The sequence below is a fragment of the Oncorhynchus masou genome, chromosome 30, assembly GCF_036934945.1.
Source record: "Oncorhynchus masou masou isolate Uvic2021 chromosome 30, UVic_Omas_1.1, whole genome shotgun sequence".
Classification (NCBI taxonomy): Eukaryota; Metazoa; Chordata; class Actinopteri; order Salmoniformes; family Salmonidae; genus Oncorhynchus; species Oncorhynchus masou.
The window spans coordinates 48,222,940-48,250,648 of record NC_088241.1 but is presented as its reverse complement, the minus strand read 5'-3'; the positions used below and the strand labels follow the sequence as shown (position 1 = coordinate 48,250,648).

General features: G+C 43.1%; 2 protein-coding genes across 5 annotated transcripts in view; both read right to left on the bottom strand.

Annotated features, from left to right (window-relative positions):
- Window positions 1-5,089, bottom strand: part of LOC135522692 (retinal-specific phospholipid-transporting ATPase ABCA4-like) — a 49,361-nt gene extending 44,272 nt beyond the window's left edge. The window contains exons 1-5 of the mRNA XM_064949202.1: window positions 5,008-5,089; window positions 3,225-3,336; window positions 2,338-2,431; window positions 1,913-2,054; window positions 1,224-1,363 (exon numbers count right to left, since the gene is read on the bottom strand). Of these exons, the coding sequence (XP_064805274.1) occupies window positions 1,224-1,363; window positions 1,913-2,054; window positions 2,338-2,431; window positions 3,225-3,290 (442 nt within the window). The 5' untranslated portion in view covers window positions 3,291-3,336; window positions 5,008-5,089. The remainder of the gene's footprint in view (window positions 1-1,223; window positions 1,364-1,912; window positions 2,055-2,337; window positions 2,432-3,224; window positions 3,337-5,007) is intronic.
- Window positions 5,090-5,245: 156 nt separating this feature from the next.
- Window positions 5,246-27,709, bottom strand: part of arhgap29a (Rho GTPase activating protein 29a) — a 73,146-nt gene continuing 50,682 nt past the window's right edge. For 3 of the 4 annotated variants that reach the window (XM_064949197.1, XM_064949200.1, XM_064949201.1), the window contains 13 exons: window positions 24,485-24,646; window positions 23,779-23,916; window positions 23,333-23,535; window positions 21,825-22,000; window positions 20,572-20,700; window positions 19,364-19,462; window positions 15,845-16,008; window positions 10,803-10,991; window positions 10,515-10,652; window positions 10,034-10,269; window positions 9,448-9,784; window positions 7,914-8,022; window positions 5,246-7,817 (listed from right to left, as the gene is read on the bottom strand). In XM_064949197.1, the coding sequence (XP_064805269.1) occupies window positions 6,799-7,817; window positions 7,914-8,022; window positions 9,448-9,784; window positions 10,034-10,269; window positions 10,515-10,652; window positions 10,803-10,991; window positions 15,845-16,008; window positions 19,364-19,462; window positions 20,572-20,700; window positions 21,825-22,000; window positions 23,333-23,535; window positions 23,779-23,916; window positions 24,485-24,646 (3,099 nt within the window). In that variant the 3' untranslated portion in view covers window positions 5,246-6,798. The remainder of the gene's footprint in view (window positions 7,818-7,913; window positions 8,023-9,447; window positions 9,785-10,033; window positions 10,270-10,514; window positions 10,653-10,802; window positions 10,992-15,844; window positions 16,009-19,363; window positions 19,463-20,571; window positions 20,701-21,824; window positions 22,001-23,332; window positions 23,536-23,778; window positions 23,917-24,484; window positions 24,647-27,709) is intronic. The other variant, XM_064949199.1, reaches the window with a different exon arrangement.

Below are 27,709 nucleotides of genomic sequence, written 5' to 3'. Positions count from 1 at the left end.
CAAGAAAGAGAGAGAGAGAGAGAGAGAGAGCAAGAAAGAGAGAGAGAAAGAGAGAGAGAGCGAGAGAGAGCAAGAGAGAGAGAGGGGGTGGTGAAAGGAATGGGAAGAGGAAAAGGAAAAGGAAGAGGGAAGAATAGTTAAGACCTCAGATAAGAGGAGAAGGAAGTACCCCTGAGATGATAATCAACGGGAAGATAGCAATGTGGAACTTGACAGGTCCTCAGTGAAAATGGAAGTGCTATTTCTTTACATTGAAGACTGCCAGATTATCCTTTGAAACTTTGAGGAGACACAGAGACCAATTGAATAAGGGTGATATATCCAGACATGGTCTCAAAAGTATAGGAAGACAAAAGTGTCCATCTCACTGTGGAATGAAGAGATAAGTGTTGAACTCTTAGAAAAAAGGGTTCCAAAAGGATTATTTGGCTGTTCCCATAGGATAACCCTTTCTGGTTCCAGGTAGAAACCTTCTGGGTTTCATGTAGAATCCCCTGTAGAAAGAGTTCTATATGGAACCCAAAATTGTTCTATTTGCAACCAAAAAGTGTTCTTCAAAGGGTTCTCTTATGGGGACAGCCAAAGAACCCTTTAAGGTTCTAGATAGCACCTTTTTTTCTAAGAGTGTAGTTAGTCGATCCATCATAAGGGGCTATTATCCCAGCGGAGTAGTATTTGTAGTTGTCAGATCAGATTGAGAATGTATAAGCGATCATTAGTATGGGAATGTTAGCATTGGCTTCCAGATATAACCATGTTTATGTGTTCTGTTGGGAAGGGAAACACTTGAATTGCTTTCTGACAAAATAAACAGTGCTGCTGCTTAGGATCCTAGTTCCCACTATGGGGAAATGGCTTTCTAAAAGCCTAGCTAAGTGATGTAACCCACCTCCAGTCTACACATGTTGCAGAGCAGGAGGAGAGGAATGGGAGAGATGGGATGTGTTGGGTTCATTTGTTTGGTTTGGCGAAGATGGGATACAATTGCCTCTGAGTGCTTTTGGACCAGATGATTGTATAAAACATGATCAATGACTCTCATAGTACAAAGAAAATACACATTATTTGGTGAGGACTGCACATTGCTGTGTGAGTGTTTTTAGTTCCAGTTTAGAAAAATGTTTGTCTAGTATTGAAATAACAACCAAATGTATGGAACCCAGGCCTGTCCTGGATCTGTACTTATGAAGCATATCTTTTAAGTTGATGGGAGTTCCTCTGACCTGAGACCTGTTCTGGGCTGGTCCGCAGGGTGTCCATGAAGGTGCTCATGGTGAACAGTTCCTTCCAGAGCCGACCCAGCTGCAGGAACTCTGGGTCACTCAGAAGAAGCTCCTGGGCGTCCAAGTAGAACCGAGCCAGTCTGCATGAGCAGCAGAGCAGAGGATGGGTCACACACACACACACACACACACACACACACACACACACACACACACACACACACACACACACACACACACACACACACACACACACACACACACACACACACACACGCACACACGCACACACACACACACACACACACACACACACACACACACTCACACACACGCACACACACACACACCAACACAGACAAACAGATACACACACAGATAGGTACACACATTAATTCAAGCAACCCATACACACATACATAAGAACCCCGAACCTCATTGGCGTGAGTGCAGAGCCTTGCCAAGTGCCTCACTGAAATGTCTTCAGTGAGAACATACTGTATTATAACATGTAACACCCTCCTTTCATCTGCCATCAAATGGTACATAAGCAGGTAGTACTGCTGCTCAACCCTCCCCTATCTGGCTGGCCCATCATCACAAACAGCCCTAGACAATGACCATAGGAGTTGGCTTGACAGCACCAACAGATCTGGGACCAGCTATCACAGCCCTGCTCCTCTGCTCACATGGAATCATTGTAGTTGGAGACGAGCCCGGGGCCCTCTCCCCTGGTGGTGTATTGGAAGCATGGGTTATTGGCATTGCAGAAGATTCCCTGGATCCATGGAAGGATGCCAGTCGAGGGCATGGCCTTGTTGGGAAAGTGACCTGTACAACAGTGGACATAACAGGACAGACGTCACTAGTCAATAGCAAAGGCCGGAAGAGTTGACACAGCTCTGATCATCCTGTATAGATTGGTATAACTCTAGTCACAAAATTGATTATTTTGCTTCACTATTTGACTAGAAAAGATTTCTAAATATATTGAAAATATTTTGTTCATCAGAGCTGACCATTTGCTGGTTTGTAGGGTTGTATTGTTTGTGCATAAACTGCTGATAATGTTGGTAATGCCAGTGTTTAGAATGTCAGAAGAACATGTTCTTACACTCATGTTGACGGTATAAAGGGTTAGCTGTCCTCAGCCACACTAGTCCAATGAACAGAACCACTGGCCACATAATCTCCATGAAGAACCGCATCTGGGGGGAAAACAACGAACAATATACTCTTCACATTGGAAAGCAGCTGTTAATTTTGAATTATGCTGAAATAACATCTATCTGTACTAGAGTAGCAGAAGAGAGTGTTGGGTGAGAGTTGATTTGTGTGCGTACAATTGTTTTGAGGGTATGCATAAATGAAGGAGTGTGGCTTTAGTTTGTTAATGAAGCACAAAGAGATCTGAATGTCCACAACACAAAGTTGACTCCCGTCGTTTGGCTTGTGTGTGTGTGTGTGTGTGTGTGTGCGCGTGTGTGTGTGTATGCGTGTGTGTTAGTTAAAATTGGGCCAAGCTTCATTAGTTTAGTTACAGTATGCAGTTGGCACGATGTGAGACGTGATCATGAGCGACTGAGCTAAACACAGCAATCTAAACACGACGGGCCGGGCTGCTAAGCTAAGCAGGGCTCCAGACCTGTGTAACAACCTCCTGTCACCCAGCAGCCCTCAGAGGCATCATCCTCATGTGATTGTCCTCTCACGACCTTTAGGCTACTAACACGATGACAGGTCTGAGACTCTATCCAGAACCAGTCAATGACAGGGTGGATCTATTTTCTATTTAAATAGTGTGGCATTCTCAATACGTAGATTTTAAATCCTACATTTCGGTTCTGTTTTAGCACGGTGGCCCTAAGGGGCAAAGTAGCTCTTAGAATTCAGTGACACACAGTGCTTGCAAATAATTTCACAGAAGGTGATGGAAGTGTCTTCAAAACGAAAGATGTGCTAGATTGAGATAGACAATCATCAGAAGTGTGTTTGTTTAACCTTCTGTCTCTTGCGAAGGGTCCAGTTCTTCCACAGCAGCAATCGGACTTGACTGTCCGTACCCATGATCCTCCTCTTCACCCCTCGTAGGAGTCAACACCAGGGCACAGACCTGGAAACAACCATCACACAGCCATCACACAACCACCTCACAACCATACCTCATCCACCTCCTAACCACCTCACAACGCTGACATAATTAACACATTTCCAAATCCTTAAACAATCTGTTTCTCACTGAATATCATACAGGTAGAACAGTTCTAGTTTCATGTGATTCTAGGACCTCAGAACAGGAAGTAATCCTTCCATGCGCTGAGAAGCATGCTGGGCTACTCCTAGTTCCAGAGTGTTTTGATACTGATTGAAGTAGACAAGTGTATCACACGGGGAGGGAGGGTGGGAAGGGCAAAGCGCTTTTCTAGGTCATGCCAATCAGTATATAACAATAGGGAGGGAAGAACAACTCTCATTGGCTGAGCTGTTTATGTCATGTGATGACATAATAACGCACACATAATGGCCACTACTCCCAGTGGACTGACTACTTGCAGAATGGATTACTGTAATAATGTAACAATTCAGCCTTTTGAAAATCTGACTGATTAATGGTGCTGTTCTGTCAACCTCTAGTTGTCAGATATCTCAAATAAATAAATTGCACATAGTCTGAACTAGTAAACATCCTGCTGGTTAAGCTGAATAAAAATGATGCCGTTGCAGTGTCAGAGTACTGCTACTATTGTAAGTACAGTGCCTAACTCAATTAGTGTGAGTATGTGCTGCCACAGGTGCAGTAATCAAAGCTACTTTTTAGGGTCAACAACCTCACTATGATGTATGGCACATGTACAGACTGATTGACAACTCCATCTCTGTGGCCTCAGGGGAACCCAGGAAATCACAGGAAGACTGCAATTAAAGGATGCATTCTGTCACTTAAAACTATAGTTACTGGTAGTACTACTAGTAGTTACATTTACTGGTAGCACTACTGGTAGTTACTTTTACTGGTAGCACTACTGGTAGTTACATTTACTGGTAGCACTACTAGTAGTTACATTTACTGGTAGCACTACTAGTAGTTACATTTACTGGTAGCACTACTGGTAGTTACATTTACTGGTAGCACTACTGGTAGTTACATTTACTGGTAGCACTACTAGTAATTACATTTACTGGTAGCACTACTAGTAATTACATTTACTGGTCGCACTACTAGTAGTTACATTTACTGGTAGCACTACTGGTAGTTACATTTACTGGTAGTACGACTAGTACAATTACATTTTAGTCATTTAGCAGACGCTCTAAAAATCCAGAGCGATTTACGGGAGCAATTAGGGATAAATGCCTTACTCAAGGGCACATCGGCAGATCTTTCATCGAGTTCGCTCAGGGATTCTAACCAGCGATCTTTCGTTATGTGGCCCAACGCTCTTAATTGCTACGCGAACGTTACCTGCCGCCAGTAGTAGTTACATTGCAATATGTTATGCACAATGTAAAATCCTCAACTGGTGTTGTACCAAGATGTATTCCCCTCTTCTGACCAAATGTGTTTGTTAATAAATAGACATATGCGCATGCTGTTAGCAACAAGGTTGAGATGTTGACGATGGGATTTGGTTGCTTTAAGAATTCCCAGGAGCATACAGATTTTGCCAGTGTAGCCTACAACCACAACATAGGCTGTCCTAGCAAGCGTAGTTATTACACATGAATGAACAGACTAGTAAAACAACTATATAGGACACCTCAACAAACATGAAAGACCACTTACTTCAGAGGAATAGAACCGTGGAGTACCATCTAGTAGTGAGTATAAAGTAACCCAGGACGTTGCGTTGTGTGTCCCATGTCTGGTGCTAACAGCTAACCACGCAGTTCCTTTAGTAACTACAGACCCAGCGAATAGTTAATCTGATTGATTTAATCTTCTTTCTCAATGCCTCAGAGCCTGCTAACACCGCTCATCCATTTTCACAGAGACCTGAATGACCTGACAACCACCCGAGAAAGAGAGGGATCATTTTATTGAAGGTTATGGGGGAAAAAATAGGGTCGACATGTTATGGTGTCTCCCTCTTACGCTCCATTTATTCACATCAACTAGGAATTGACCTCCAAAATCGGGTTTATCAACTATCTATACTGTAGGTGTGAGAATACAAAAGATTACAGAAACGTGTTTGTAAGTTGTCAACTATATTTAATAAATTACAAAAAGGTGTATGTTCGTATGTACCTGTTTGTACAATGAAGGGGATTTAATACATTGGAGACAATCTGCAAAGACCCTTATAGATAATATTTATAAAATATAGACGGATATACCATTTACATGAATGTAGCACTTACTGGTACTTATAACCTGTACAAAGTGAGAGTATAATTGATATGATTAAAATATCTGATCAGTACTGACTGAACTGAATAGTACTTTCAAAAAGAGAACAGCTTTGGCCCATCATAATATTGTGACTTCTTTGCCAAAGGCCAGAAACGACCTGACTGACCTCTAATTATTTTATTCAATGTTTTTCAGTTGAGTTGTTAGGTTGTTACCTTCCAGGTAAACATCTAAAAGGAGCAGGTTGATGTTTGGTTGAAGTGTGGCTTTGTAGCATATCTCCATTGACTTACATACAGACACTGTCCATATATAATGCCTAAGTGTCAATCAAGTCAAAGATAAATAAGAGTTAATTCGTCCACGTTGAACGAGCAACACATGCAGTTTTATATTAAACATTGTAACTTTTCAAATGACTGTATACAAAGGTATACAAAAGTAATACTGTATACAAAATACTGCATTACAAAAAAAAGTTGAAATGTGTAATGCATAAAATAACTGTGATTAAAATAACTGGATTAAGTAAGTGCGTCAAATTCAGTTTTGATAAAGTGGCGATACACACTATACTGTAACAGTTGTTGAAATAATATTTTTTTGGCATATAAACATACAAATACAGTGTACCAAAACTTTATACAACAGATACAGTATGATATTTCTTTAATAAAAAGTAATTGCACAGTTTAAAAGAGAGAAAAACATGCTATCCTGGCATTACTTTGTATTGAGCCGTATGTTAAAAATACTGTACATACAAATCGACAATGATGGATTTAACTTTTGGGAAATTAACTATTTCTTTAACATTTGTAGTGATTGGTACTGGAAGCACGGTTTTGATTATGTGGCTTTCTTTATACAGACCTTTTACAGAAACCTAGAATAGGTGTAGTGACTTATAATACAGCCACTGTTATGTAGTTAACTAAGTGCATCCTGTCTTCATTTTGGGGACCTGCAGTATAACAGTTCCTTCCAGCACCAACTGCGGAACTCCAAAAAAGATAACAAGGAATATATTAATGTATATAACACTTCCTGTGGGTCATTTTTCTTCACAGTTCATGAAATGATTTGAAGTTTTTTTTCTTCTTCTTCTTATACAATATGGCACATATTATACAGATTTGACCATTTCAATCCTAATCATGGAAGGAAAATGACTCTTGATTAATTATAATGACGACCTGTGAGTAATGGCGATGAATATGGTCATACAAAATGGGCCTCGCGATGCTCGAACTCCTGCAAGCGTCTGGCCCGTAGTCTCTGGTACACGGGCTTGGTCTCGTCACTGAGGTCCTCAGGGCTGGAGCTGGGGGATTGGGGCAGGGACAGAGAGGAGCCTGCAGCCTGCTGCGGAGCCTCGGTGTCCTCATCCATATTGTCTTCATCCACAGAGGGCTCGTCTACAGAGACCTCCAGACCCATTTCCTCTTCCTCCTCCTCCTCATCTTCATCATCATCGTCCTCCTGTTCTTCCTCCTCTGCGCTGTTAGCTGCCTCGGCACGCTTCTTTTGTGGCGCGTCCCCTAACACTTTGTCCTTGCTCCCCGAGGGGGGTTTGTAGAAGGTTCCAGGCGGTGGCTGTAGAGTCCGGGGGGGTCTGAATGCAGTGGGCACAGAGCTGTACTCGCACACGTTCTCCTCCCTTTTCAGAGTCCTGCCCGGCCTCACTGCGATGGTGTAGGGTCTGTTGGGGTAGATGGAAGAGGATGATGGTACAGAAGTGGAGAGGCTTGTGGCCGAGTCCTCCACCTCTTTGTCTGCTGTAGGCAGGTTGGTAATGATCTTAGCTGTCCTGGGGGTGATGTCATAATGCTTGTACTGTTTGTCCCAAGTCCTACGTAACGTCCCTGTGTCGATGAACGTGCTCCGATAGTGGCTGCTCGCCCTCGACTTTGGCTTCTCGTCCTCCGACACCTCCTCAATTGACTGGTCCCGCGCAATGCTCCCGGCGCTCCCAGTAACGTCCTCGCTGTCCAGGTCTGCGGTATTCCTGGCATTCCTCTCATCCACGCCGTGGGCGGGGTTCAGGAGGCGTTCGGCAGGCATGCTCATGGGTCGGGAGACAAGCTTGGAGCGGGGGTGGCGGAGGTGGACCCGGGAAGTGGTGTGGCGGGCCCGGGTAAGACCCCTCTCCCCCCTGTCCCTCTCTCCCTCTGCTCTCTGTACCTCAGGGACGCTGCCAGACAGGAGCCCGTTCAGTTTCTCTGAGTCCTCGTCCACTACTACAGAGTAAAGAGGAGACACGTCAGTAATAAAGTATATAGTATACAGTGTATCTATGGGCCCAGTGTGTCCAGCTATAGTGGGGTAATACTGACCAGGTGCATAGTCCCTCCCATCAGGCCTGGGTTTCCCCTCTCTGACCTCGTCCATTAAATGGGTGGAGGGGATTACGGAGGAATGACGCTTATACACTTTAGAGCTCTGCTGCAATGGACAGAGGACAGGAAACAGATGGGCAGAGAGGGAAAACACAAAGGAGAGAAAGAGAGGGGGGTGGGGGCGAGAGAGAGAGTCAGTAATCATTACTGTTTCAGTCAGTAGTAGTAGCTAGATCCGTAACATATGGATGGTGAGGCACACTACATGGACAAAAGTATGTCGACAACCCTTCAAATTAGTGGATTTGGCTATTTCAGCTATACCATTTGCTGACAGGTGTATAAAATCGAGCACACAGTCATGCAATCTCCATAGACAAACATTGGCAATAGAATGGCCGGTACTGAAGAGCTCAGTTACTTTCAATGTGGCACCGTCATAGGATGCCACCTTTCCAAGAAGTCAGTTCGTCAATTGTCTGCCCTGCTAGAGCTGCCCCGGTTGATTATAAGTGCTGTTATTGTGAAGTAGAAACATCAAGAAGCAATAATGGTTCAGCCACAAAGTTGTAGGCCACGCAAGCTCACAGAACAGGACAGCGGAATGCTGAAGTGCGTAAATCGTCTGTCCTCGGTTGCGACACTCACTAGTTCCAAACTGCCTCCTGAAGCAACGTCAGCACTCTAACTGTTTGTCTGGAGCTTCATGAAAGGGGTTTCCTTTCCGCACACAAGCCTAAGATCACCATGTGCAATGCAAAGCATCGGCTGGAGTGGTGTAAAGCTCGCCGCAATAGGACTCTGGAGCTGTGGAAATGCGTTCTCTGGAGTGATGAATCCCCCTTCACTATCCGGCAGTCCGATGAACGGATCTGGGTTTGGCTGATGCCAGGAGAACGATACCTGCCCGAATGCATAGTGCCAAGTGGAAGTGGAATAATGGTCTGGGGCTGTTTTTCATGGTTCATGTAAGGCCCCGAAGAAAAATCTATACGCTACAGCATATAATGACGTTCTAGACGATTCTCTGCTTCCAACTTTGTGGCAACAGTTTGGGGAAGGACCTTTCCTGTTTCTGCATGACCTTTCCTGTTTCAGCATGACAATGTCCCCGTTCACAAAGCGAGGTCCATACAGAAATTGTTTTTCGAGATCATTGTGGAAGAACTTGACTGGCCTGCAGAGCCCTGATCTCAACCCCACCTTTGGAATGAATTGGAACGCCGACTGCAAGCCAGGTCTAATCACCCAAAATCAGTGCCCGACCTCACTAATGCTCTTGTGGCTGAATGGAAGCAAGTCCCCACAGCAATGTTCCAACATCTAGTTGAAAGCGTTCCTAGAAGAGTGGAGGCTGTTATAGCAGCAAAGTGGGGACCAACTCCGTATTAATGCCCATGATTTTGGAATGAGATGTTCGACGAGCAGGTGTCCACATACTTTTGGCCATGTTATGTATTGTAGTCAGTGCTGAGGTTAATCACATTTCCATTGACTTCTATTTTAATATGGGATCAGACAAGTCACTCACCTCCTTAATGTCTACTAGAGACTTGGAGTGTCTGCTGAGAAGCTGCTCCTTCTCCTGAGGGGTGAGGCAAGGGTTAGCGTCCTGACCCTTCAGAGGAGAGCCCTCCCCAGAGGGGCCTGGTGGGCCCTGGGGCCGTGGCAGAGGGCTGAGGGGGGCATCAAAGATCATCTGATAGTGTCTGATGAGGAGCTCCACGATGAGTGCCTGGTAGGGGTAGTCCACCAGGGAGGACAGGGACACCTCCGCGTCCGTCTGTCTTGGTTTGATTAGCGTGGGGCCAAAGATGATGCCTAGGTTACTGGCTGTCATCTTGTTCTCCTCCGCCTGCTCGGTCACCCTACAGGGGTGAGGAAGGATGAAATATGAAGGTGGACTTCTTGTTCATTGTTACTGCTGTTGCAGTTTTTTGTTGTTACTTTGTGCGATGTGTGGGTTTTAAGTTGTGTATGTGTATTTATAGTTGTATTCTGCCTTGAGATCCGCTGACTTAACTCAGTGTCCCATTGAAATCAATAAATGATTTAGGTGAAAGTCAGAGTTGTGAGCGCTGGTTAACTCATTTATATTCTATGAATAGATTCGGTACCTGTGCAGGTGTTGGATGAGGAACTGCAGGGTCTTGTAGTGGGCCTGAGGCAGCTGTCTCAGGAGGTCTTTGATCTTGAAGAGGACCCGGTTGAGCTCCACGCTGACCTGTGGAGGGGTCAGGGAGGCGGGGCTGACCCTGGATGCCTCCACCTCGTCCACGATGATGTTCTGGCTCTCCTTGGCCAGGCCGATGAAGTCGTTGTAGAAACGGAACAGGATGAGAGGCTCTGGAAGCTGCAGGGAGAGAAAATAAACATGGAAGTTAATTTTAAACTGGAATGACAAAAATATGAAGACAAATATACAACAGACAGGACTGGAGACAAAGAGATAAGCATTTGGGAGTATAAACTAGCAATGAATGAAGAGAAGGTAGATAAGTAAATATTATTGGGCTAGTGTATGGTCTGTCTGATGTACTCTGTAACCAGCAAATATCTTGTCCTGAAGAATTGTGTGTGTGTGTGTGTGAAACCCACCTGTCTCAGGTAAAGTTTAAGTACGTTGCTGATGTCATGGGGGTAAAGGTCAGACAGCTCCACCAGGTCCTTGCCGTTCTCAAATGCCTGACAGAGCTTCTCCACACGAGACTTGGCCCCATTCACACGATAGATCCCCTGGACAACCAAGACAACACAGCAGCCCATTTTATCCTGAGATATATATATTTTTCTAACTGGGGTGGATGTCTAAAACAATAGAGAATATTAGCTATACTATATAGCTAGGCTACATAATCTTACTTCAAAAAGCTAGCATAATGTTACCTTGATGTCCAGCGCTCTATTCTCAATCTCCGAGGTACACTTCCTGATGATGAAAGGAATACCGTCTGGGTTGTTCCTAGCTGCCTGGGTGAAGTCAACACCAAAGAGGTGCAGTCTACCCTGGAGTTTCTTATGACCACACTGGATGGCCAGTGTCTCCAAACACTTCTTATGGCAGGCCAGGGAGCACTGGGAAACAGTAGAGGAGTCAAAGAGTGAATATCCATGTCAGCTAGCAATAATACTGTATATATATGCCACTTAGCAGTGAGTGCATATATTTCAGTAAGTGTATGTGATCCCTGTGGGAATTGGTCCCACGACCTTGATGTTGCTAGTACCCCACTCTCACAGAGCCACACAGGACCACAGTGTTACATAATCGTCTAAATAACCATTCCCCTCAAGTAACCATCTTTCACTGTCCTGTTCCAATGTATCCAAATATGAATGTTTCCATAAATATGTAATGCAACACTATCTAAAATAAGCAGAGCTGGGAGAACATTCTAACAAGAGGATCGTACAGGCTCCCAGAGGGTAACAAAAGGTCTTTGGTTTCCGCTGCACATTCCCTTTTAGTCCAAATACCTAGCGCGGGATGATGGAGAGGTCACTCTAAATGACAACTGATGCTCTGTGGACTCCCATTCAGCCCCTGTGTGGCTACTTGTCATCTACAACCTCTTTCCTATTGGTGCGCCGAATACAACAAGTGTACACTTTACTTACAAGCCCTTAACCAACAGTGTAGTTCAAGAAGAAGAAACTATTTACCAAGTAGGTTCAAATAAAAAGTAACACAATAAGAATAACAATAACGAGGCTATATACAGGGGGCACCGGTACCGAGTCACTGTGCGGGGGTACAGGCTAGTTGACGTAATCTATACATGTAGGTGGGGGCGAAGTGACTATGTATAGGTAATAGAGGTCGACCAATTTTTCAACACCGATATCGATTACTGGAGGACCAAAAAAAAACGATACCAATTAATCGGCCAATTTTTATATATATGTTTGTAATAATGACAATTACAACAATACCGAATGAACAATGAACACTTTTATTTTAACTTAATACAATACATCAATAAAATCAATTTAGTCACAAATAAATACTGCAACATGTTCAATTTAGTTTAAATAATGCAAAAACAAAGTGTTGGAGAAGAAAGTAAAAGTGCAATATGTGCCATGTAAAAAAGCTGACGTTTAAGTTCCTTGCTCAGAACATGAGAACATATGAAAGCTGGTGGTTCCTTTAAACTTGAGTCTTCAATATTCCCATGTAAGATGTTTTAGGTTGTAGTTATTATAGGAATTTATAGGACTATTTCTCTCTATACGATTTGTATTTCATATACCTTTGACTATTGGATGTTCTTATAGGCACTTTAGTATTGCCAGTGTAACAGTATAGCTTTCGTTCCTCTCCTCGCTCCTCCCTGGGTTCGAACCAGGAACACATCAACAACAGCCACCATGCAGAGCAAGGGGAAAAACTACTCCTAGTCTCAGAGAGAGTGACGTTTGAAATGCTATTAGTGCGCACCCCGCTAACTAGCTAGCCATTTCACATCGGTTACACCAGACTAATCTCGGGAGTTGATAGGCTTGAAGTCATAAACAGTGCAATGCTTGAAGCATTGCGAAGAGCTGCTGGCAAAACGCACAAAAGTCTGTTTGAATGAATGCTTACGAGCCTGTTGGTGTCTACCAACGCTCTGTCAGACTGCTCTATCAAATCATAGACTTAATTATAACATAATAACACACAGAAATACGAGCCTTAGGTCATTAATATGGTAGAATCCGGAAACTATAATTTCGAAAACAAAACTTTTATTCTTTCAGTGAAATACGGAACCGCTCTGTATTTTATCTAACGGGTGGCATCCATAAGTCTAAATATTCCTGTTACATTGCACAAGCTTCAATGTTTTGTCATAATTACGTAAAACTCTGGCAAATTAGTTCGCAACGAGCCAGGCGGCCCAAACTGTTGCATAAGTGACACAATTTCACCTGGTTAATATTGCCTGCTAACCTGGATTTCTTTTAGCTAAATATGCATGTTTAAAAATATGTACTTCTGTGTATTGATTTTAAGAAAGGCATTGATGTTTATGGTTAGGTACAGTCGTCAACGATTGTTAAATCATCCCCAGTTTGGTGTAATTAGCTGTCTTTGTTAGAAAGAAATAGTCTTCACACAGTTCGCAACAAGCCAGACGGCCCAAACTGCTGCATATACCCTGACTCTGTTGCAAGAGAAGTGACACAATTTCCCTAGTTAAAAGAAATTCATGTTAACAGGCGATATTAACTAAATATGCAGGTTTAAAAATATATACCTGTGTATTGATTTTAAGAAAGGCATTGATGTTTATGCTTAGGTACACGTTGGAGCAATGACATTCCTTTTTCATGAATGCGCACCGCATCTTATTATATGCAACACAGGACACGCTAGATAAACTAGTAATATCATCAACCATATGTAGTTAACTAGTGATTATGATTGACTGATTGATTGTTTTTTATAAGATAAGTTTAATGCTAGCAAACAACTTACCTTGGCTTCTTACTGCATTTGCATAACCGGCAGGCTCCTCGTGGAGTGCAATGTAAGGCAGGTGGTTAAAGCATTGGTTAACTGTAAGGTTGCAAGATTTAATCCCTGAGCTGACAAGGTAAAAATCTGTCGTTCTACCCCTGAACAAGGCAGTTAACGCACCGTTCCTAAGCCGTCATTGAAAATAAGAATGTGTTCTTAACTGACTTGCCTAGTTAAATAAAGGTGTAAAAAAAACGGTGTCCAAAAATATAGATTTCCGATTGTTATGAAAACTTGAAATCGGCCCTAATTAATCAGCCATTCCGATTAATCGGTCGACCACTACTTTGTATGTATCTCTGTGTGTGGAGTAAAGATGGTCTAGGATTTTTTTCTTTGCACATAAAAAAAAACTTGGTAAAGCTGATTTTAGTTTACCTGCAATAAAGTTCCCGGCCACTAGAAGCGCCGCTTATGGGTGAGCATTTTCTTCTTTGCTTATCTTCTTGAACTTACCCATCCCATATCCGGGATCGTGAATACAGCCTCAGGCTCATTACCATAACGCAACGTTAACGATTTCTAAAAATCGCAAATGAAATGAAATAAATATGCCTGCTCTCAAGCTTAGCCTTTTCTTAACAACACTGTCATCTCAGATTTTCAAAATATGCTTTTGAACCATAGCAAATCAAGCATTTGTGTAAGTGTTTTGATAGCTAGCATAGCATTTAGCGTAGCATTTAGCACGCAACATTTTCACAAAAACCAGAAAACCAATCAAATAAAATCATTTACCTTTGAAGAACTTCGGATGTTTTCAATGAGGAGACTCTCAGTTACATAGCAAATGTTCAGTTTTTTCTGAAAGATTCTTTGTGTAGGAGAAATCGCTCCGTTTTGTACATCACATTTGGCTACCGAAACGAACCGAAAATTCAGTCACCAAAACGTCAAACTTTTTTCAAAAGGAACTCCATAATATCGACCGAAACATGGCAAACGTTGTTTAGTATCAATCCTCAAGGTGTTTTTTCACATCTCTTCATTGATATGCCGTTCGTGGAAGCCTGCTTTCGTCTCAGAATCCCATGGAAAAATACCAGCAGCTGAGTTTTGCACACCAATTTCCACGCAGGACACCGGGCAGACACCTGGCAAATGTAGTCTCTTATGGTCAATCTTCCAATGATATGCCTACAAATACGTCACAATGCTGCAGACACCTTGGGGAACGATAGATAGGGCAGGCTTATTCCTTGCGCATTCACAGCCATATAAGGAGACAATGAAAAACAGAGCCTCAAAAATCCTGCTCATTTCCTGGTTGAAGTTTCATCTTGGTTTGCCTGTAGCATCTGTTCTGGGGCACTCACAGACAATATCTTTGCAGTTCTGGAAACGTCAGAGTGTTTTCTTTCCAAAGCTATCAATTATATGCATAGTCGAGCATCTTTTTATGACAAAATATTGCGCTTAAAACGGGCACGTCTTTTTATCCAAAAATGAAATAGCGCCCCCATAGATTTAACAGGTTATGGCCTTATCGAGTTGGTTGAGAGCAGTCTTAGTGCCAGCTTCGTTTTGTGGTGGTAAATAGACAGCTTCAAATAATTCAGACGAGAACTCTCTTGGAAGACAATGAGGTCTGCAGCTTATCATAATGTACTCTACCTCAGGCGAGCAATACCTTAAGACCCCTTATTAGACATCGCACACTAGCTGTTATTTACAAAAAGACACACACCCCCACCCCTCGTCTTACCAGAGGTAGTGTCTCTGTTCTGCCGGTTCTGTCTCTGTTCTGCATGGAAAATCCGGCTAGCTCTATATTGTCCGTATCTTTCGTTCAGCCACGTCTTGGTGAAACATAAGATGTTACAGTTTTTAATGTCCCGTTGGTAGCATAATCTTAATGGTAGGTCATCAATTTTAATTTCCAATGATTGCACGTTAGCAAGAAGAATGGATTGGGCATTGGGAGTTTACTCGCTCGCCTCCGGATTCTCAGAAGGATCCCCGATCTGTGTCCCCTTTTCCGGCATCTTTTCTTCATGTAAAAGGCGTGAATCTGGGCCTGTTCCAGTGAAAGCAGGATATCCTTCTCGTCGGACTCATTAAAGGAAAAAGTTTCTTCCAGTCCGCGGTTAGTAATCGCTTTTCTGATGTCCAGAAGTTATTTTCGGCCATAAGAGACGGTAGCAGCAACATTATGTACACAATAAGTTTAAAAATAAGTTGGTTGGGAGAATGTAGCACAATTGGTTGGGAGAATGTAAAACGTTAGCCATGTTCTTCAGCGCCAGTATGTCGTATGTGGTTTCTTACTGTACACAAAATCACATTTTGCTCTAGCTGAAGTACCCCCTCATGTTCCACTGATCATTAGGCCTATGGTCTTAAGAGTCTTTCCAATTCCCCCTGTGGATAGGCCAGGTACTTCCGGGGTAGAGAACCCCCGATTGAGAACCACAGCACTCACCTCCTCACACTCAGCCCCATGGAAGACCACCAGACTATCACATTCTCTGCACTTGGACAGGGCTCTCAGCTTCCTCAGCTTGTGTGTCTGGGCTGCCTTGGACATCTGGGTGTTACGGAACGGACCTGGGGAACTGGCTGTCTCTATCAGCATCTCACTCAGACCTGAGGGAGAGAAGAGACGGAGAGGAGGGAAAGAAAGTATTATTGGTCTGTTCTGTAGTTGGTCCAAATGTTGTTTTGCTCAGTGAGTGTAATATTAATAATAATCATAATTTTGGTGGGTGCTTATGCAAAACTCCATTATTTAGCTGGAATGGAAGTTTGTATACTGTATGTTTGACTGTGATATGTGGTTGTAACACCTATCTTAAGATGAATACACTAAATGTAAGTCGCTCTAGATAAGAGCATCTGCTAAATTACTAAAATGTAAAATGTACAGTACCTTTAGAAAGTATTCACACCCTTTGACTTTTTCCACATTTTGTTGATTAGATTGAGATTTTGTGGCACTGGCCTACACACAATACCACATAATGTCAAAGTGGAATTATGTTTTTAGAAATGTAAACAAATTAATAAAAAATTAAAAGCTGAAATGTCTTGAGTCAATAAGTATTCAATCCCTTTGTTATAGCAAGCCTAAATAAGTTCAGGAGTAAAAATATGCTAAACAAGTCACATAATAAGTTGCATGGACTCACTCTGTGTACAATAATAGTGTTTAACATGATTTTTGTACACCACACATACAATTATTTGTAAGGTCCCTCAGTCGAGCAGTGAATTTCAAACAGATTTAACCACAAAGACCAGGGAGGTTTTCCAATGCCTCACAAAGAAGGGCACCTATTGGTAGATGGGTAAAAAAAAAACAGACTTTGAATATCCATTTGAGCACAGTGAAGCTATTAATAACAGTTTGGGTGGTGTATCAACCCAGTATACACCGACTACATATACACCCACTACAAAGATAAGGAGTCCTTCCTAACTCAGTTGCCAGAGAAGAAGGAAACCGCTCAGGGATTTCACCATGAGGCCAATGGTGATTTTGAAACAGTTTAATGGCTGTGATAGGAGAAAACTAAGGATGGATCAACATTGTAGTTACTCTACAATACTAACCTAAATGACAGAATGAAAAGAAGGAAGGAAGCCTGTACAGAATAAAACATTTCCAAAACATGCATCCTGTTTGCAATAAGGCACTAAATAAAAAATGCTAAAAATGTGGCAAAGTACTTCATGTCCTGAACACAAAGTGTTATGTTTGAGGCAAATCCAATACAACATAACACTGAGTACCACTCTCCATATTTTGAACCCAGGGGTGGCTGCATCATGGTATAGGTATGCTTGTCATCGGCAAGGACTTGGGTAGTTTTTTAGGATAAAAAGAAAAGGAATAAAGCTAAGCACAGTTAAAATCCTTTCCAACAGACACTGGGAGACAAATTCCCCTTTTAGCAGGACAATAACTTAAAACACAAGGCCAAATCTACACTCGAGTTGCTTACCAAGATGACAGTTTTGACTTCAATTGGATTGAAAATCTATGGCAAGACTTTAAAATGTTTGTCTAGCAATGATCAACAAACAACTTGACATAGCTTGAAGAATTTTTTAATAATAATTGTATAATCTAGGTGTGCAAAGCTCTTAGAGACTTACATTTAGCAGACATTCTTATTCAGAGCGGCTTACAGGAGCAATTAGGGTTAAGTGCCTTGCTTTAGGGCGCATCGACAGATTTTTCATCTAGACGGCTCAGGTATTCAAACAAGCAACCTTTCAGTCACTGGCCAAATGCTGTTTTATTTTTTTGGTCATTTTGACCCCTTTTTCTTCCCAATTTTGTGATATCCAATTGATAGTTACAGCCTTGTCCCATCACTCCAACACCCGTACAGACTAGGGATAGGTGAAGGTCGAGAGCCATGTTTCCTCCAAAACACGACCCTGCCAAGCTGTGCCGCTGCTTGACACACTTTTTGCTTAACACGGAGCAAGCCACACCAATGTGTCGGAGGAAACACCGTCCAACTGGCAACCGTGTCGGCGTGGATGCCCCCTGCCCACCACAGGTGTTGCTAGAGCGAGATAGGACAAGGACATCCCGGACGGAAAAACCCTCCCCTAACCCGGACAACACTCTGCCAATTGTGCGCCGCCTCATGGGTCTCCAGGTCGTGTCTGGCTGCAACACAGGCTGGAATTGAACCCAGGTCTATAGTGACGCCTCTAGCATTACGATGCACGGCCTTAGACTGCTGCACCACTCAGGAGGCCATGGCCCAACGCTCTTCACCGCTGGACTACATGCCGCCACTTACTCAGAAAGACTCGCAGCTGTAATCGTTGCAAATTGTGATTCTAACATGATTTGACTCAGGGGTGTGGATACTTATGTAAATGTGATATGTCTGTATTTTATTTTCAATAAAGTTGCACAAATTTCTGAAAACATGTTTTCACTTTGTCATTATTGGGTATTGTGTGTAGATGGGTGAGAACAAAACATATATTTAATCAATTTTGAATTCCCGCTGTAACACAACAAAATATGGAATAAGTCAAGGGGTATGACTACTTTCCGAAGGCACTGTAAATGTTTCACATACAGATCTAGTACTGTATTGATTCATAGTTTTTTCTGTTGATTACACAAATATATCAGTTACTGGGGGTGGAAGGTAGCCTAGTGGTTAGAACGTTGGACTAGTAACCGAAAGGTTGCAAAATCAAATCCTGAGCTGACAAGGTAAAAATCTGTTGTTCTGCCCCTGAACAAGGCAGTTAACCCACTGTTCCTAGACCATCATTGAAAATAAGATTTTGTTCTTAACTGAAAAAAATAAGATTTTGTTCTTGCCTAGTTAAATAAAGGTAAAAATAAATGTATAAAAAATATAGTTATTTGTGACATTTGACTGTGTAAAACCTAGCGGTGCGACATATTTCCCTGAGTGAGGCGGATATTTAGCATTTAGCAAAAAAGCATGATTACTTGTCTCTCTGAAATGAAACCATCAATGATATATTTCAAACAAATATGTCTGTTTTTAAACAACCCCATAACATGATTAATTAGATCGTGAAAAAACACACCAATCTCATTCATAAGATCTTTTAACAATAAAAGCTAACTTCCCACATTTCTGAAAATGGATATATAGCGTTTTAGAAAGAAGATCTCTTCTACGTATGTTTGCAATTGAAAATGTTTTTTTTTTTTTTTGCATACCCCAACTCTCCCTGAGACACCCTCAGAGAGTGAGGTCGCGGCCAGTGTCTGCCATTATCAACAGCGACCCTGGAGCAATAAGGGTTAAGTGCCTAGCTCAAGGGCACATCGGTAGATTTGTTCACCATGGATATTCAAAATAGCAACATTTACTGGGCTAATGCTCTAACTGCTAGCCTACCTCTGCTGAAGACACACACCTTCCCTGAACTTCCCTTTGCCAAAGCAAGCATATAGAAACATATCAAATGAATGAACTATCTGACTCACCGTTGTCTGATGGCGAGGGCGGCTCTCTCTCGTCCAGGTCATCAGCTGACGACATGGTCCCCGTGGAGGGGGTTCTGGGTAGTCTCCTCTTGAAGTCACCTAAGCAGGAGGCAGTGAACGCACGACATATTCTCATAGTAACTTCTCGATACAACTGTCTAGCTACTCAGTACTACAGTCCACTGTCTAAATGAGGCCTGGTCTAGTAATAATATCAATTGTATGCAGTACGCACGCATGACTGTAGGTCGTTTTGGATGAAAGCGTCTGCTAAATGGCACATATTATATTATTATATATTATATTTATTAGTAGATCCTTGGTTTTAGGTTATCTCAGAATGTCGGCTCCTTTCTAGCAATATCTTCAAGCCTGGCTTGGTATGAACTGAGTGGCTGTCAAAGAGTGTCCAGCTATTATAACACAGGACCCTCCAATGGCAAGAGGTCAGAGGACCAACAGGGGACCACCCACGAGTCATTATGGGTGCTTCACAGCAATCCTTCTGGTTGATCCCTTACTGTTCTGATAATGGCTTGGACTAGAGGCCAACGTCAGACAAGTGATAGGCCACATTCCCCACATTTCTCCAGACATTGGGGCACTTTGGAAATATAGGACTGACTAGATAGCAAACTCTCATTCCAATCATTCCAGATTTGTATGAGTCCAAAGGTGCTAACGAGTCAGATTGCTTAATCCAGTTAAATGAACAATAACTAGTTAAATAAAACATCTCACTCTGGAACACTTGTTTTGTATGATTATAGCATGATTGTAACACTATCATTAATTTGAAGGAAACACATCGTAACACTATTAGATAATCAACACAAAACAACACCAGAATAACCCAAAACTCCAGAAAATGTCACTGTTATTTACACAGCCTGTAGATCACGTCCAGGGTATTATAGAGACACCTTCAGGACTCAGGCATGGTCCCACTGTCAGTCTGTCTGTCTCTGGTAATTTAATTTTAAGTCTGTCTCTGTCACGTCTAGGAGGGTGGCTGCTTTGACATAACAACCATCAATCAATTCCTTTCAACAGGTGATGAAAGCTAAGGCAGACAGGGGGCGGTGCTGATTGGTGCCAGGTGTTTGGAAGGTGGCTGCTAAGCCAATGGATAGAAGGTTGTGTGGAGTTATGGCCCTGGGCTAGAAAGGGTATATAGGAAGGAGGTGGGTGGAGAGATAGGGCCTCACCTGGGCTGGCAGTGGGGGAGTCCATGGATCTGGACTCGCTGCTGCCTCCGGCGCTCTCCGAGTCACTGCACATCCCCCCGCCCTGGCTACCCGTTCCCCAGGGTCGGAACGGGCCCTGGATCCTCAGAGCTGGAACACACAATAGGAAATACTCATTCTGCATCTGTTACTGTACTCTTCCAATACATTTGCATTTATCCAATCATTCATAACTGAAAATCTTTTACATTTAGTTATTGAAACATTTTAAACAAAATGAATGCATGAATGTAGCTATTCAGAAATTCAGTTCATTCAAATTCAGTCAAGGAAACATGGACTAGGCTGGCTAATTGCATCCTCATTGATAAAGGCATAATGAGTGGGTTATGTGTGGGATAGAGGACACATTCATTCAGTATCAAGTGGTTTCCATGGAAACACTTGATAATCACAAAAGGATATCATCATCCCATAGACCTCTGTACACATCAAACGAATACAAACAAAAATTATTTATCATGAATTTGTTGATTATGTAAGCAATCATTTTACATTCAAAACATGTATTTTTTTCTCAATGCCTATGAGGTCCTGGACATGAAGAAGATAGAGATTACCAAACTGTAAAAGGAATTCAACATCTACCACTGATTATGACATGTGGAAGTTTTGCCGACTAAAAAAATATTTGGGGTTAAGTCTTAATTTGGCCTGCAGTGAAGAGTGAGATGAGTCTATCAGTGTCATGAGCTGATCTGAGTGCGTGTGAATGAGTGTGTGAAGGTGTGTGTTTTTCACTGAATGACAGACAGTCAGAAGAGGACTGGATCAACCTGGAGGCTTCCAGACTCACTCACACCAACAACACACACACTATCTCTATCTCTCGCTCACCCAAGTTATGTGTACATATCTACCTAATTTACCTCGTACCGCTGCACATGGACACGGTACTGGTACTCTGCGTATAAAGTCAAGTTACCACTACTCATTGTGTATTTATTATTACTTTTCTACTATTTCTCTATTTTCTTTCTCTCTGCATTGTTGGGAAGATCCCGTAAGTAAGCATTTCACTGTAAGTTTACACCTGTCGTTTACGAAGCATGCGACAAATATGATCTGATTTGGATTTGATCTCTATCTCATGTACGCTTTAAATGTAAAATGAGTGTTTTCATTCCTTCCTCTTGTTGTTTATTAACCTGTATTATAGGATCAAGCCCTCATCATGTACTTCTCCATAAATGACGAGGCTACCACTAGACTACCTTGGATGTCGGTGCTGCTGTTGGACCGTCTCTCAGAGATCTTGGCGGGCCGTGTGTTGACCGGGCTCTCCACCTCGTCGGTCCCCAGGAAGTCCCCAGAGGTGACCGACATCTGGGACAGGTTACCGTGGGAACTGCAGTGGGTGCTACTCAATGACCGCTTGGCGAGGGGCAACCTGGGAAGAGTTGAGATGAGCATTCCGTCTCACGTTATAGGCAACATAGAGATTATCCAGTGTCATGTGACGGTACTGTAATCAATCAACATGAACTGGCATGGACGGACCCATAGCCTTTACATACATAATCACCAAACTGAATAGCTGAGAAAGGAACATTAACATCAATAGAAATCTGAAATGAACAGCCCAATCAACATTCACATATGTGGAAATTGATAACGGACTACTAATAATCAATGGATCTAATACCAATCAACGGGCCCATACCAATCAACGGGCGCAATACCAATCAACAGGCCCAATACCAATCAACGGGCCCAATACCAATCAACGGGCCCAATACCAATCAACGGGCCCAATACCAATCAACGGGCCCAATACCAATCAACGGGCCAAATACCAATCAACGGGCCCTCCTACAAGGACGTGGATATAGGCAGTCTATAGGATATAGGTCTATAATGAACCCCTGCTTCCCCTCCGTGTGGCCCCACTGCTTTTGCTCAGAGAAGTAAACAAACCAAGAACAAAGTATCTACGTCCACACTCTGTTTCACTACGTACATCCTTACACGAGTCTATGACGACCACTCATGAACGGAAGGGCTAAAAATGATCTTTTTTTGTGTGGAGTTAAGAATGGTCCAGTGGGCAAACTTGGGCCTCTCTTATATCTGTACACGGATCAGCAAAAGAGTTGAACAACTTAGATTGGTGTTTCCGTCAGAAGGCATGGCCTGAAATAGTATTATGAAAACAGAGTTTTCCCCTTCCCCCTACCTCTTTCTTCACCTCTCTCTCTCTCTCTTTCTCTTTCCCATGACCAGTCACTACCTCAGGAAGTCCTGCAGACCAAACTCAATTGTGTTCCCCTCTCTTAACACAATCTCTCTAAAAAAACATCTCTCTCTTTCTCTTTCTCTCTCTCTTTCTCGCTCTCTCTCAAGCTCTCCCAGTCACTCGTTCTCTCAGCAAATCACTAAATATAATACTATTCTCCATAAGGCTTTTTTCTCTCAAAACACAATCTTCCTGCTCTCCCACAGAGAGCAACTTACTCATTTGTTCATATGATGGCACTCATGGAGATCTCAATCCAATTTACGATGATGCTTCACAAGTTTTTAGGCTCACACACACACACACACACACACGCACACACGCACACACACACACACACACACACACACACACACACACACACACACACACACACACACACACACACACACACACTCTCTATTTATGTTTGAGGATCAAAGAGTGAGTTTAAGCCAAAGTAGTAGGATAATCAAAATCACAGCATCCATCCAGTGTTCCCCTCACCCTGCGTTGTTACAGTGTGAGACGGTGGCGTCGAAGGAGTAGGACTCCACCCTGGGTCTGTCTGACTGGGCAGGAAGACTCTTGACGAAGCCAACGTATCGCTGACCCGGCTCGTACAGCTTGGCGCTCTCACACAGAGACTGATGGTTGACGGGTAGAGACACAACCTGGGCCTGCTGGAGCTGGAACCAATTCACTGTCACCTGGGGAGACGTACACACAGGGAAAGCCCATGAGATACAGCACCCATAAAATTAGAATGACAGTATCTACACCTACACCAGATCTACAGTATCTTCTCTTATGACATTATCCACACCAGACAGAATGTCCAAAAATGGCCTTTAGTAGTCACTGAACATACTATACTACTATCTACTATATTTTGGGGAATATTTGATTTTACTCAAACATCTGGATCCTGTAAGATGTATTTGTCAACATACCGCTTTCAGAGTGAGGTCACACTGGAAGACCAGCTTTCGTAACTGGGTGAGGATCTCACACTTGGTGTTGGCCAGGTCCACTCTCTTCACCCCTACATCTGTCAGACAGGCCTTGCAGTGGTCTCTGGCCTCATCAGCCTATGGAAAATAGTAGGGGGTGGTAACCTGTCAAGCAGAACTGCTCACAACTACAATCCAGTGATCAAAAGAGTAACATCTTTAATATGTCAATGTGGATTCCCATGTAGCAGTTATGGGTTCCTGAGTGGTGTAGTGGCCTAAGGCCCTGCATGTCAGTCCTAGAGGCGTCACTACAAACACCCTGGTTCGAATCCAGGCCGTATCACAACCGGCCGTGTATTGGGAGTCCCATAGGGCAGTGCACAATTGTCCGGGTTTGGCTGGTGTAGGCTGTCATTGTAAATAAGCATTTGTTCTTAACTGACTTGCCTAGTTAAATACATAAAATAAAAATGGGTTAGTTGTGTGGTTAACTCTGGATAAGAGTGTCTACTAATTGACAAAAATGTCACCGTAAATGTTAACTTGATTGTGTATTTCAGTAACCCTAGGCCTCAAGCTTTGGGCCTCAGTGGGTAACTATGGGCTTAAAGGATGAGATATGTGTCTATGGGCCTCACGGATGGGCTATGGGCCTCAGACATGACATGGATGAGCTATAAACCTTAGGGACAAGATATTTGACCTTCTGCAGAGCCTCCTCCTCCAGCCTTCGTCTCTTCTCCAGCTTGGCTGCTCCCAGCTGCTCCTCCTCTACTCGGCTGGTGGACACCCGGGCCTTCTCATACTCCTCCTGTCTCTGGGCTTGCAGAACACGGGCCTTCCTCAGGGCACTATCCGCCTCATGCTGAAAATACACACAGCGTTAACACAAGGGAAACACAAGGCAAACAAACACACAAAACCACGTACATGTACGCACACAAACATGTCTGTTACAAAATGATTGACTCAGCCCTGATCACTAACTTTTCAACCAATTTTCTCTCACACTGCAAAGGCAAAACATGGTTCCACAACACACAAGGGAAACACAAATCAACTGTCCTTAGCGATATAGTACACACTAACCAACCCAGTCCTTAGAGATACACACTAACCAACCCAGTCCTTGGAGTTACACACTAACCAACCCAGTCCTAACAGTTACACACTAACCAACCCAGTCCTGAGAGATACACACTAACCAACCCAGTCCTTAGAGTTACACACTAACCAACCCCGTCCTTAGAGATACACACTAACCAACCCCGTCCTTAGAGTTACACACTAACCAACCCAGTCCTTAGAGTTACACACTCACCCACCCAGTCCTTAGAGTTACACACTAACCAACCCCGTCCTTAGAGATACACACTAACCAACCCCGTCCTTAGAAATACACACTAACCAACCCCGTCCTTAGAGATACACACTAACCAGCCTGTCCTTATAGATACACACTAACCCACCCAGTCCTTAGAGTTACACACTAACCAACCCCGTCCTTAGAGTTACACACTAACCAACCCCGTCCTTAGAGTTACACACAAACCAACCCCGTCCTTAGAGTTACACACTAACCCACCCAGTCCTTAGAGATACACACTAACAAACCCAGTCCTTAGAGATACAGTACATACAAACCAACCCAGTCCTTAGAGTTACACACTAAACAACCTAGTCCTTAGAGACACACACTAACCAACCCAGTCCTTAGAGTTACACACTAACCAACCCCGTCCTTAGAGATACACACTAACCAACCCAGTCCTTAGAGATACATACTAACCAACACATTCCTTAGAGATACACACTAACCAAACCAGTCCTTAGAGTTACACACTAACCAACCTAGTCCTTAGAGATACAGTACATCCAAACCAACCTAGTCCTTAGAGTTACACACGAAACAACCTAGTCCTTAGAGACACACACTAACCAACCCAGTCCTTAGAGTTACACACTAACCAACCCCGTCCTCGGAGATACAGCACACACTAACCAACCCAGTCCTTAGAGATACACACTAACCAACCCAGTCCTTAGAGATACACACTAACCAACCCAGTCCTTAGAGATACACACTAACCAACCCAGTCCTCAGAGTTACACACTAACCAACCCAGTCCTTACAGTTACACACTAATCAACCCAGTCCTGAGAGATACACACTAACCAACCCAGTCCTTAGAGTTACACACTAATCAACCCAGTCCTGAGAGATACACACTAACCAACCCAGTCCTTAGAGTTACACACTAACCAACCCAGTCCTTACAGTTACACACTAACCAACCCAGTCCTTAGAGTTACACACTAACCAACCCAGTCCTTACAGTTACACACTAATCAACCCAGTCCTGAGAGATACACACTAACCAACCCAGTCCTTAGAGTTACACACTAACCAACCCAGTCCTTACAGTTACACACTAACCAACCCAGTCCTTAGAGATACACACTAACCAACCCAGTCCTTGGAGTTACACACTAACCAACCCAGTCCTGAGAGATACACACTAACCAGCCCGTCCTTATAGATACACACTAACCAACCCAGTCCTTAGAGTTACACACTAAACAACCCAGACCTTAGAGATACATACTAACCAACCCAGTCCTTAGAGATACACACTAACCAACCCAGTCCTAACAGTTACACACTAACCAACCCAGTCCTGAGAGATACACACTAACCAACCCAGTCCTTAGAGATACACACTAACCAACCCAGTCCCCAGAGTTACATACTAACCAACCCAGTCCTTACAGTTACACACTAACCAACCCAGTCCTTAGAGTTACACACTAACCAACCCAGTCCTTAGAGTTACACACTAACCAACCCCGTTCTTTGAGATACAGTACCCACTAACCAATCCAGTCCTTAGAGATACACACTAACCAACCCAATCCTTAGAGTTCCACACTAACCAACCCAGTCCTTAGAAATACACACTAACCAACCCAGTCCTTAGAGATACATACTAACCAACACATTCCTTAGAGATACACACTAACCAAACCAGTCCTTAGAGATACACACTAACCAACCTAGTCCTTAGAGATACAGTACATACAAACCAACCTAGTCCTTAGAGTTACACACTAAACAACCTAGTCCTTAGAGACACACACTAACCAACCCAGTACTTAGAGATACACACTAACCAACCCAGTCCTTAGAGATACACACTAACCAACGCAGTCCTTAGAGTTACACAATAACCAACCCCGTTCTTTGAGATACAGTACACACTAACCAATCCAGTCCTTAGAGATACACACTAACCAACCCAATCCTTAGAGATACACACTAACAAACCCAGTCCTTAGAGTTACACACTAAACAACCCAGTCCTTAGAGATACATACTAACCAACCCAGTCCTTAGAGATACAGTACATAATAACCAACCCAGTCCTTAGAGATACACACTAACCAAACCAGCCTTAGAGATACAGTACATAATAACCAACCCAGTCCTTAGAGATACACACTAACCATCCCAGTCCTACAATATACATACTAACCAACCCAGTCCTTAGAGATACACACTAACCATCCCAGTCCTAGAATATACATACTAACCAACCCAGTCCTTAGAGATAGATACTAACCCACCCAGTCCTTAGAGATACACACTAACCAACCCAGTCCTTAGAGTCACACACTAACCAACCCAGTCCTTAGAGATACACACTAACCAACCCAGTCCTTAGAGATACACACTAACCAACCCAGTCCTCAGAGTTACACACTAACCAACCCAGTCCTTACAGTTACACACTAATCAACCCAGTCCTGAGAGATACACACTAACCAACCCAGTCCTTAGAGTTACACACTAATCAACCCAGTCCTGAGAGATACACACTAACCAACCCAGTCCTTAGAGTTACACACTAACCAACCCAGTCCTTACAGT